At 33.8% G+C, this 13,205-nt stretch overlaps 1 protein-coding gene across 1 annotated transcript in view; it reads left to right on the forward strand.

Moving 5' to 3' along the window:
- The window catches only part of LOC149785676 (uncharacterized), a 256,710-nt gene that overhangs the window by 190,923 nt on the left and 52,582 nt on the right, over nucleotides 1–13,205 (forward strand). Inside the window, exons 29-30 of the mRNA XM_089979920.1 lie at nucleotides 7,542–7,681; nucleotides 11,870–11,884. Of these exons, the coding sequence (XP_089836046.1) occupies nucleotides 7,542–7,681; nucleotides 11,870–11,884 (155 nt within the window). The remainder of the gene's footprint in view (nucleotides 1–7,541; nucleotides 7,682–11,869; nucleotides 11,885–13,205) is intronic.

Genomic DNA, 13,205 nt, shown 5'->3' on the forward strand with positions numbered 1-13,205 from the left:
GCTGTTACATATGTAACATACATGATATAGTCAGACTTGAGCAGTGAATGTTTACTTTTTAAAGTTTGTCTGTATTTTACTTGTATACAATCTTGTATATAATGTAACCTATCTATAAAACAACTTGGATTCAGATCTATTGTAGCTGAGTGCAACAGGTTTTCACTGGGAGTTAAAAATCCTACATATTAATTGTGAATATGGAACCTGGTCCTTTAATTCTCCCAACTTTTTATTAATCATATTTTGGAGTTGATAAGGCCGACATAACTGAGTCAAGTTAAACTTGCATTTACTGTGATCTGCCAACACACAATGTTTTCAGAAGAGTGCATTCTTGCATCTTTGTTGCAGTGATTTGTCCACTGATATGATTCATAAAATAGCCACATGATGAAATTGGACTGTTGGCTGCTAGGATTGGCTTCATTTTGAACTTGCTTGAAATATTTTACTTTGATTATTATGTTGGAACTACCTAAGCAACAATGATTGACTAAAAGTTTTTTATATTTCTGAGGAAATCAATCTGAATCATCAACCTCAGTAACCAGAACCTTGCTATAAATTTCCCAGAAATGCCGAGGCTGACATAACTGAGAGTCGGAAGTAAAACCAGAACAAATGTCAAGCCTATGAAACTGGAATTTTGAAAAAAGTGGCTTCAGAAATATTCCTGTCATATCTGGATGGGGGTGTGTTGTTCCATTTGTGAATCTGAAAAGATAAGCTCCTTCCGGATGCCAACAATCTTCTGTGAGACTTACTACTCTGTTGGACATTGTGGTGAGTCCAGGGACAGAGCATTTGATTTTAAAGCAGCTTTGAAGAAGTGAGAGGCTTCCAAGAAAAGGAAATTGTATTTGCAGGAGAAAAAAAGCAAGACAAGAAATGACTGTAGTTGTATTAGTTATTATAGACAGTTGGTGAACTGGCATTACTCTTAAGTATCACATTTTCTTGCACCATTGTTTTTTCTTAGACTTTTAAATTTTTGTGATTTTAGAAACCTTTAAAGTTGGTCATAATTTCATTTGCCTCTCAAAATACTCCACAGCTGGAAAATGGAAAATTGTAATTATTTAGGTATTGTAAGTTTTCTCAAATACAGGATGAATCTTTCAGAGTTCTTGTATAATATATATATATATATATATATATATATATATATATATGCAAGAAAAGAAATCTCTCTACTTAAGATTTGCAATTAACATATTTATATGACCACCTGGAACTGACTTTAATTCTTTAATCCCCAGTTTTGCTTACAAGTAGGTCACTTTTGACCTAAAAATTTGCATACCACAGGAAACAATGATAACAAAATGCAACAGAAAATCTTATGCTAAATTCTCAAAACATTTTTTTAGCAAGAACTCAGTCTCATGCATAAAGGTAAACAATTTAGGCACTATTTAAGTTTCATTACAATAAAGTTAAAACCATGGAACTATCAGGATCTTTTTTCTCACTTTGATTTCTCTGCTTGCCTGCTAAATTCTATTAATGCAGGTTTGCACCAAGTATCTGAATTTGAGGTTTTAAGCTTCAGCTTGTGTTTCATGCTCAAAAGTTGTGGAGAATATGAGCCCCATCTGTATGCTGTTCTCAGTTGGATATCAGATATATGGTAAGTTTACATGGCGTAGATATCCCAAAATAATCGGTGGTTTGTGTCTTCAGACAAATATATTTGTAAGGATATAAAGGTTTATGTACAGAAGGAATTATCTAAGTGAAATACCTTAGTATCAGCCGTCTTCCTCTAATTTTGCTGAGTCATGCAAATCAAACTGTGCCTGTGTCATAAAGTAGTCCCACCACAACCTCTTCAATGTAGCATTTGTCCTTAAAATTTGACTCCATGATCTGATACAACTGTTGCCTTGCTTTTCTGTGAAATCCCCTTTGCTCAATACCCACATTCCCATCTTCTCAAAACTTTACTCTCACTTTTTTGTCTATAGATGTAGATAGTGCTAACAGTTTTCATTACACTAGTAGTTATCAGTTATCAGTCATTAATATGGTTACCTATTAGTAGAACAAAGACATTTAATTTAGTTAAGATGCAGCTGGATTACAGAAGGACTGGTATCAGGAAGTTTCACACAAATATGACTTAGGAATGATCTTACACAGTTCACATTTACTGGTTGTCTATGACATCTTTTTGTTCATCATGACAGTTTTTGATGCATTTTCTCATTTTGTTATTGGTACTATTGCTACATTTAGTATAACATTTAGTTCTGCAGAATCAAGAGGGTTGACTGCTTTGGCAATGGGACTTCTTGATTCACCTATATTTGGTATTCCTGCATAAATTGGGGTGTCTTTTGCTTTGATTCTTGATACTTAAAAGCAGTATTTTATTTCATATCTCACTTCACTTGGAAAAATGAACTATTAAGCAGTTACCTCTACTGTTCTTTGAAGCCAGTACAACTCAACCATTGTGATTGGGCAGTCTCATGCTTCATTTGAATATTTATTAGAGCAATGTCCACACATGAATAATACACTCTAATATGTATAAGATAAATTGGCCATGCCACATTGTACTTATTTTATATGGACTAAGCCTACATGAATCTTCCTTTGTAAGGTTAAACTGCCAGGTCATGATGGCTGTCCCATAGTACTGACTAAGTCAAGACAAACCAGAATCTTTCACAAAAGCCACTTTAATTTTATCTACAACAGTAATTGCTTTTTTTGAATGCTTGCATATAGAACTGTAATAGTCTTTTGCTAAAACAAATAATTTTTAATTCACAAAATTTCATTATAGCAAACTGTTTTGTTGCATCTTTTGAGGGTCATATTCTGTGGAGTGAGCAGAAAATGTTGCCCACTTGTCTCATCGTTCCTGTATACAGCATGATTTAGTATGGACTTCATGGATTAAAACCAGATTTGGTATGGACTTCATAGATTAAAACCAGATTTGGTATTGACTTCATGGATTAAAACCAGATTTGGTATGGACTTCATAGATTAAAACCAGATTTGGTATGGACTTACGGATTAAAACCAGATTTGGTATAGACCTTCATGGATTAAAACCAGATTTGGTATGGACTTCATGGATTAAAACCAGATTTGGTATGGACTTCATGGATTAAAACCAGATTTGGTATGGACCTTCATGGACTAAAACCAGATTTGTTATAGACCTTCATGGATTAAAACCAGATTTGGTATGGACTTCATGGATTAAAACCAGATTTGGTATGGACTTCATATTAAGAAGATCTGGGTTTGATAGTCACTTACCAATATTTGCATCAAAATGTTGCTGAGTATTTGCATTTTTGTGTGCTTAATTTGATTTTCACAATTTGGTTAAACATTTTGACAGTCATGACCCCTGTTTAACTTGAACATTTGACTTTGCATCTTGTATTTGTGTGGCATCCATGTCCTCTGAACACATTTCTGTTTATGTATGGAATTTTTTAACCAGGGGGTTTATTATTGCAATGGAGTTTTTGATTTCTCCATGGTCATAAGAGTTGTATCCTTTACTCATAATATAGATTATTCTCTCATTGGCTCGGAAAGAACTTGAAACTTGTTGAGGTGATCTAGACTGAAGTTAAGATTAAAGGTCCTCAGATTTGTTCAGCTTCATTCTAGCTTGAGAAAATATTTCTAACTTTAGCATGGAAAGTTCACCCATGGACTAAGGGGTGGAAATGTCATGGTTACCATCATCATTTTGATGACAGTTCTTCTTGCAGATTTATTTTCTTCACATCATGGGCAAGTTTATTAGCAGATTTCCATGGACTGTTAATGATCATTTTATATTTACTCCATCTTACCACATGACCATTGGAGTAAATGTGAAGTCCTATCAAAACTTCCCTTTCCAACAAGCACCTTAATAATGCATAGACAGGAAAACCCTGAAATCTTGTAATATTACATCTATGGTGAAGCATCATTTTTCAAATATTTTAATGTCCCCACCTCTTTGTCATGCATCAACAAGGAATCAGAATTAATTAATCAATTCAAAGAATAATAGAGGAAATATGGCCTGGACTTCATGAAACTCAAGCTTGAGTTTTGGATTGAGATTTTGTTTCAACCAATCACAAACATTGTTACTTTTGAAAGCTCATTTCTTATTGTTTCTTGGTGGTAACTCAGTTAGACTTGAATTTAGGGTTTTATGATATCCTGGCCTGGCTCCAGAAATTGTTGTTTGGAGATGAGTATATGTATCTGGAGGTTGACTGTAATCTGATATTGGTCAGATGTCTGGTAAGTAACATTGTGTGACATTAATTAGTGTAGTACATTTGAATGATTTTTTTTATCTTGGGGAAGATGCAAAAAACAGTCCTGAACTATTTCATTAGCAGAATTTATGTATCTTTTACATTTATCATCAAGAGCTCTATTATGGAATCAGAATGACCCATTAATGGCACATACAAAGTTATGTGAGTAATGTAAATTTTAAAAATATTACCTTACATATCAAAAAGGGTTTGTGGTGATAATCAGCATATGATCTTTGTCTCTTTAAGAGCAGACAGCAGTGAGGCAGATGTGTTTTGGTGAAGGACTTTGGCACAGTTCTCAGCATCTATGGCAGGCTTTTTGGGGTTCACTTCATGGCTCTGTTCTTTTGATGGGATTGCATTTTTCCACTATTTAATGGTCACAGGAAAAGTTTTGTACTTTGAAAGCACCTGTGTATGTGAACTCTGTTTGCAATTCTTCACCAAAATGTTGTTTACTTCTTTTTGTACCATATGTAGAAGATACTCTCGGAAGAAATCAGTTGCAGTGCTTGTTTCTTTTGCATTTCTATATCATTGTCTTCAAGAATCATCCATGTTTCCTCATGTCAATCAAAGCAACAGAATTTTCTATCCACCCTTGCCATTATACATTGTAAGTTTGACATGAATAGTTTCTCTGTTTTCATCTTTTGTAGCTGTTTAAAATTTTATTTTTCCTATTTTGCTTTTTGCAAGTTGTATAATAAATATGTTTCTATGGTTTTTGGACCATATAAATGTGGTTTGAAACATCATGGTAAGGGATGTAATACTGCCAAACATTTTTCACATTTTCCATCAATATCAGGTATACATGATAATTCCTAATACATTATTCCCTCATTATAACACTGTGCACGAGAGCCATAGTGTATTCCACCTTTTAATGAAGTGTATGATACAGTACTACCTCATTGTAACACTGTAGTAGCCATATAATATACCACATGGTAATGAAGTACATGATACAGTGTTCCCTCATCATAACATGGTCCATGGAAGCCATAGTGTATACCACTTTATAATGAAGTGTATGATACAGTGTTCCCTCATTATAACATGGTCCATAGAAGCCATTGTGTATACCGCTATATAATGAAGTGTATGATACAGTGTTCCCTCATCATAACATGGTCCATGGAAGCCATAGTGTATACCACTATATAATGAAGTGTATGATTCGGTATTCCATAACACTATCCATGGGTGCCATCTAATGAAGTATATGATACAGATAATGTTACTACCATTTGATCAAATAGGATCCATGACTATACATGTACTTGGCTTTTAACAGGATTTGTGTTATAATGAAGGACATTACAGTGAGGGAGTGCTGTACTTAAATGTGAAATTAAAATCCTCTGACTTAATAACTGAAATGAATAGGTGATTTTACTTTATGTTGCTATTGTTATTTTTTCATATGAGCAATTAAAGATTAATCTTGATAACATTATTATACCATATTTTTAATATCTTCATTAATCATTAATTATCATATTATAATAGTAGTATTAAATATTTCACTTTACAGAAGTTCCTTATGTAATCCATGTACTAACATGACATGATGTCATGTTAAGCAAAGAGATTACAACCACAGATTCAGAATGTTTCTTATTGCCATTTGGTTTCATCAAATAATATCAGGTTTTTTTTATCACATGATAAATAGAATCTTACATTTTGGCTCATTTCAAATGCAATTTATGAAACTGGCTAATTTCGGTATTTTACCCATCAGGGATCATAAAACAGAGAAATTTTTGGACTTGTTTCAAAACCTTTCTTTGAAATGGGCATGAGATCTCTGTGTATCAACTTCATGACAAGTGAATAATCAAGCCTCTTTTCATGTAAAATAGTTGTGTATTTTGAAAAATGCAAGCTAGTCGATAAAGTTTGAACATGTCAGTGGCATTTGGATTACAAATAGTATTTTATAGTTATTTCATGCAAAATTTATCCTTTTAATTTGATTTGCATTCCATGTCCTGTGTGATTTTTGTCTCACCTGCATTAGCATGGTTAAATAACCTAGATATAATTTTAATGGCATCAAAAAGGCAGCAGTGTGTTAGATAATGGGCACATGAGAAATTATTACTGCAAATTACAAGCAAAACACCAGGTTCTGCATAACACTTGTTTATAACTAAGGTTTGGCACATGCTATTTTAAGTTTATTATGGGTGTTTTGATGCATGAAGTAATACATGATACATAAAGTTTTCATACAGAAATGTTTGTCCGAAAACCTGTTAGCATAATGTGCATTGGTGGACTAATACCACGTACTTATTTCTCAGGTGTGCACTTTACATCTGATTAGGGGAAATTTTATTCCAGAGTTCAGTGAAATATTTTATACACTGTACATTAATTCTTGTTACCTTTTACTATTAAAATCCTTTTTCTATATGTTGTATTGCTACCAATATAAGTACTGTATTTTCTGTCTTCATGAATTTACACACATACAGGGGTGCCCATGGATGGGGAGCAGAAGAAAAGACATAATATGTTCCAGTTAATAAAATTATATGAGTTCATTTTAAGAAGATAATAGTATGACTCACATTACTTCAGGTGACATATCATATTTATGACTGTCACATTACTTCAGGTCACATATCTTTTATGACTGTCACATTACTTCAGGTGACATATCATATTTATGATTGTCACATTCAGGTCACATATCATTTATGACTGTCACATTACTTCAGGTCACATATCATTTATGACTGTCACATTGCTTAAGGTCACATATCATATTTTTGACTGTCACATTACTTAGGTCACATATCATTTATGACTGTCACATTACTTAAGGTGACATATTGTATTTATGACTCACATTACTTCAGGTGACATCATATTTATGACTATTACATTACTTCAGGTGACATATCATATTTATGACTGTCACATTCAGGTCACATATCATTTATGACTGTCACATTACTTCAGGTCACATATCATTTATGACTGTCACATTGCTTCAGGTGACATATTGTATTTATGACTGTCACATTACTTCAGGTGACATCGTATTTATGACTGTCACATTACTTCAGGTAACTTATAGTATTTATAACTGTCACATCACTTCAGATGACTTATGGTTTCTTTGATTGTCACATTACTTTACATGACATATAGTAAAAGATGAAATTTGTATATGTTGGGTTTAGGCAGGAAATAATGAAAAACTTAATTTTTCTGGTTTAGAAGGCAATATGGAAGAATTAGCCCTTGCACAGATGGGCCAAAGGCCTGGTATTTCTCCAATAGATCGTCGTCCATTTCCACGCCATCTGCTAGAAGTGTCTGTAGCGCAACAAAGGCAACAAGAAATCCAGATGAAAAAGGTGAGTTTCTGAGTGGCAGTTGTGGTATCTGGAGTAACTGTATGGCAGCAAAACAACTAGAAGGCTTAAATAGAAAGAATCTGCATTGTCAATCTAAATATGTTTTTATATTTCATCAGATCCAGTTTTCTTTACATATTTTTTTTTAGTATGAAACTTGACTTCAAGCTCAGTGTCCCATATTCAGATATGATATAGGACCGAACAAAGTCATTGTGTACCTGAACGCACAATGAAGACCCATCCACTCAACTGTTAGCCTTGTCATTAATTTGTTACCAGAGAAGTCTCATGGCACTCTGACCAATGGTACCCATTCTGACCAAGAATCGGTCATTCAGAAACACAGTCTGGTTCATGTGCTAACATGGGTTGAGTAGGAACAGAGATGGTTAACCTCTTGTCAGCCATCTTGCTTTTGTACATTATGGAAAAACATGGTGCCCTCCTGTGTCTGCCATCTTGTTTTATCATGTCAAGTATAAACCTTAGTTAGACTTTGGTTTGACCAATGATATGGAATGACCATAAACAATGTTACTGAAAGCACTGCCCAAGTATCAAAGTGAAACATGTTCCATGTCAAAGAACTACTAAATTACAGACCACAGTGGATTACATTTAAAGAGAAAACAATGTAGCCTATAGGGCAATGGTATTGTGGGTCAGTAAATAAGTCAATAAAGACACTTATTTCCAATATATTGTATAAGTAACCTATGTTGCTCCTTACTTGTTTTAGATTGTATTTAATTTCCAGTCTACATCAGATGATTGAAGGAAGTGTCTGATAGATAAATGCCATGTAGGTTTGAGATCATCCAAGGGGAGTTACTCTAATATCTCAATAATTCCAAGAATATCTGTATGGTACCATGTCAGAAATTTGTGAAGTTGCTGCATATGCTGTACTAAGAGTAAATCAGTAAGAAACACAACTGGAAGTTGAGTAAATATGTCAAAAATGAATTAAGTCAACAGCAAACTAATATATTTACAGTACAGTGTTGAAATTAACACATTTAATAGTTTTTGTTTAACAGTGAGAACACCTAAAAACACTATATTTCCTTACAACTGTAACTTTGAAACAATATTTAAGATGACTCCAATGTGGTAGAAGTCACAGTTTGCCCATGTTGCAAAAATAATTAATTCACATTCCCTTATTTCCTCTGGCTGCAAATGATGACAAACACGGTATTTTCCATTATCATTAACATCGGCAGAAAATTTACTTTCTTCTAATAATTAATTGATTGGTGCACCTTCTGTTATGCTGGTTCTCAATATACTGCTTTTCTTCATGTCTGCAGTTTTACTTTTTCAGGCACTTGTATTTAATCAGTATGTTTTGTCATCTTTGCTGCAGATTGGAGAACATAAATGACTTCTTCAGTAAATTTCTTGATAAGAAGGGTGAAATAAAAAAATTTGTTTATTAACAATGGCATTTCTAATAGTTTTGTCTTTAAAAAAGGAAGATTTGACTATAATGTTACTGCCAGAAGTTTGCTCTTTGTTATCTTGTAGATTGGTTGTTTCGAAGATGGTGGCACCTAAGTTACTGGAACTGTTAGATTCAGTTCTGATGTGTCTTTAGTACAATGTTGGCAGCATTAATCTGTTAATATTTCCTATTAATCTCTGTTGGTATACATGAATGAAGATTCAACTTGATCATCAGAAATGGATTTGCTCTATAAAGATGTATATCATTTTTCTAAATGTGAATGTTACTGTACACACTTGCTTATAAGTTGAGTCCAACTGCAAATTGCACAGACACAGATCTGTCATCACACAATGTGCCAGCAGAGCTGGGTCTGTGCAATTTTGTTTAAGTAATCAGTAGAACAAAACAGCATAGATCCTGATCTGCAGGCACATTGTGCTATAGTAGATCTGGATCTTTGTGTTTTGCAGTTTGACTTGATTTATAAGCAAGTACATATGGTATGTTCTCTGCTGCAATCATGGCTTTTAGGTATGGTTTGGTTTGTTGATGGTCTGGCCAGGATTACTACTCATATATGTTTGGTATTCTCTGTTGTACATTAGTTGAAGTGGTCCAGAGATTCAAATGTCTAATTGCTGTGTCAAATCGTGCATGAACCACATATGTTAAGTGATCAATTGATTTGTGCTTTTCCACTTTGGAAAATAAAGTTTCAAATCCAGCAATGGCATTTATTATGACATTTCCATATGTACTGTCCCTCAAAGTTGAAAGTGACTCGGGAGCTTTTGTAGCTTCTTGCTGCCCTATAAAATAGACATTACTCTCTATACCCACTTGTAAGTAGAATCAAACTGCAAACAAGAAAGATCCTGATCTGCCATATCAGGACCTGCAGATCAGATTCGATGTTGTTTTTTCTACTGATTAGTAATAACAAATTGCACAAACCCAGATATACCGGTGCATTATGGAATGTCAAATCTGGGTTTGTGCATTTTGCACTTGGATTTGACATATAAGCAAGTATAAATGGTAGTCATTGCACAAGTTGGAGTTGGTCATACTTGTGTAGCCCACTCCAGCATATTGAGGGGTAAAGGCTGACCTTGGTACATTTCTTGTAGTGAGCCCATTGCCATCGGCCACTTTCTGGTGCTTTGTTTTGGTCTCTGGCCTGCATGAGATTATTGCCACAGTGTTCGGCATTTGAGGGAACTTTTTGATATGGTAGGAGTGTCTTGTGTTTTAAGTTTCTTGAGTAAGGTTGTTCATTTGCTCTTGGATGTGGCTTGTGTGTGGCATTTTTCCTTTGGGTGTTTCTGGCCTACCTGTCTGTTGTTAGTCAACCTAATTTGATATTAAGCTTGGCTGAAATCTGTGTGATTCAAATTTAGCATACCACAGTACTCCCACATTATAACACTAACCATGGGAACCATAGAGTATACCTCCTTATAATGAGACCAGCTTACAAGGAAATACACAATGTGTATAAATTTACTAACACTTGTGGAAATTTGATCCAAGACAATACTTGCCTTGTAACAGGAACAGTGTTATAATGAAAAGCATTACACTGAAGGCTTGATGCATTAGAGGAAACAAAATTAATTCTTTTGGATTAATTTTATTCTAATCAAAGTAAGAGAACAAAGTTATTGGACTTGGAACAAGAACTTGAGTACATGTTGTTGTTGTAGGGTTTAACGCCATTTTTCAGCACACAATAGGCTATGCATGGCTGCCAGTATTAATGGTGGAGGAAGAACCCGGGAAAACCCCCTGAAAGAACCACCGACCCACAAGAAGCTACTGGCAAGCTTTCTCACGTACCCACATTAGCCAAATCCAAGACTCGAACCCACACAGACAGAGGTGAGATGGCAGTGATCTGTAATGGAGAGTGCTTTAGACCACTCGTCCACTCAGGGCCCCGAACTTGAGTTTAGAAAGGTTTTAAGAAAGTCATCAAATGGGAAAAGTGACATGCTTGATAGTGAGTCATGCAAAGGGTTAGCTTCATTTGACATGCAGTAACAGCTTTTGCATGATGTGTAATTATTCTTAAACATTTTTTGAAGATTTTATATGTTACCTTTATTTTTTTATTGTATGTACATTTAACAGAATTTTTTAACATTCTTACCATTTTTATTGCTTTTCTTTATGTTTACATTCATTTGGAAGGTATTATCTTCCTACATTTTTGTGCAGTCTATTTTTATATTTTGAAAACTTTACCTTTAGTTACACCATGTAGCAACTATTGTGCTGAAGTGCCATAAAGTGCAACCATATACATGCATAGATATACTTATTCTCAATCCTCTGTAGTGTAGAAAAAGTAAACAGCAAACATCAAATATGAAGAATATTTTTTTTCCATTCTTCCAACAGAAATATATGTGCTGAACAGTTTTGCAGCTGATTCCATGAGGCAGTTGGTGCAGTCCTCTATTCACTTAAAGATTAGGCACTGCATTATTTGAAGAAATAAACATAAAACTGAACATTTGTATATATAAAAAAAATCACATGCTCTTGTTTGTGATAAATGGAACCCTAAATCAGAAATTGGGCATGAGACATGCATGAAAATACATTCTTTGGAAAATTGATTGCTTGAATATAACATGGAATAATTACAGTTGCATGTATTTGCATGTATTAAGAATTATCAGTTTGAGTGAGACTGGTTTTGGCTTCAATGACATTTTCTCTTTCAGTGTGTTATAACATGGGTATGATGTTAAATGTCTTTCCTTTTTTTATTTCAAATTTTACCAAGATTCTTTTCTTATTTGAAGATTATTTTTAATAGCTTTCGTCATTATTAAACAGACTTCTGTTAGTATTAAAAGTATTAGTAGTATTTAAGGGCTTTCCTTAGTATTCAAAGGCTTGCATTAGTATTTAAAGGGCTTACATTTGTATTAAAAGGCTTTCTTTAGTATTAAAAGGCTTCCATTAGTATGCAAAGGTTTCCATTAGTAATAAACGGCTCCATTAGTATTCAAAGAGCTTCCATTTGTATTAAAAGGAAGGCTACCTTTAGTATTAAAAGGCTTCCATTAGTATTAAAAGGCTTCTATTTGTATTAAAAGGGCTTCCTTTAGTATTAAAAAGGCTTCCATGTGTATTAAAAGGCTTCCTTTAGTATTTAGTATTCAGACTTCCATTAGTATTAAAAGGGCCTCCAGTAGTATTTAATTGCTTTCATTAGTATTCAAAGGCTTCCATTAGTATTTAAAGGGCTTCCATTTGTATTAAAAGGCTTCCTTTAGTATTAAAAGGCTTCCTTTAGTATTGAAAGGCTTCCATTACTATTAAAAGGCTTCCATTACTAATAAAATGGTTCCCTTAGTATTTAAGGCTTTCATTAGTTTTCAAAGGCTTCCATTAGTATTTAAAGGGCTTCCATTTGTATTAAAGGTTTCCATTAGTATTCAAAGGCTTCCATTAGTATTTAAAGGGCTTCCATTAGTATTTAAAGGGCTTTCATTTGTATTAAAGGCTTCCATTAGTATTCAAAGGCTTCCATTAGCATTTAAAGGGCTTCCATTATTATTTAAAGGGCTTTCATTAGTATTTAAAGGCTTCCTTTAGTATTAAAAGGGCCACCATTAGTATTTAAGGGCTTTCATTAGTATTCAAAGGCCTCCATTAGTATTTAAAGGACTTTCATTTGTATTAAAAGGCATCCTTTAGTATCAAAAGGCTTCCTTTAGTATTGAAAGGCTTCCATTACTATTAAAATGGTTCCCTTAGTATTTAAGGGCTTTCATTAGTTTTCAAAGGCTTCCGTTAGTATTTAAAGGGCTTCCATTTGTATTAAAGGCTTCCATTAGTATTCAAAGGCTTCTATTAGTTTCAAAGGCTTCTATTAGTATTTAAATGGCTTCCATTAGTATTTAAAGGGCTTCCATTTGTTTTAAAAGTCTTCCTTTAGTATTAAAAGTCTTCCATTAGTATTCAAAGGCTTAAATTAGTATTAAAAGGGCTTTCATTAGTATTTAAGGGCTTTCATTAGTATTTAAAGGCTTCCCTTAGTATTAAAAGGCT

Source organism: Sinohyriopsis cumingii, chromosome 13, assembly GCF_028554795.1.
Source record: "Sinohyriopsis cumingii isolate HCF-2022 chromosome 13, ASM2855479v2, whole genome shotgun sequence".
NCBI classification, from domain to species: domain Eukaryota; kingdom Metazoa; phylum Mollusca; class Bivalvia; order Unionida; family Unionidae; genus Sinohyriopsis; species Sinohyriopsis cumingii.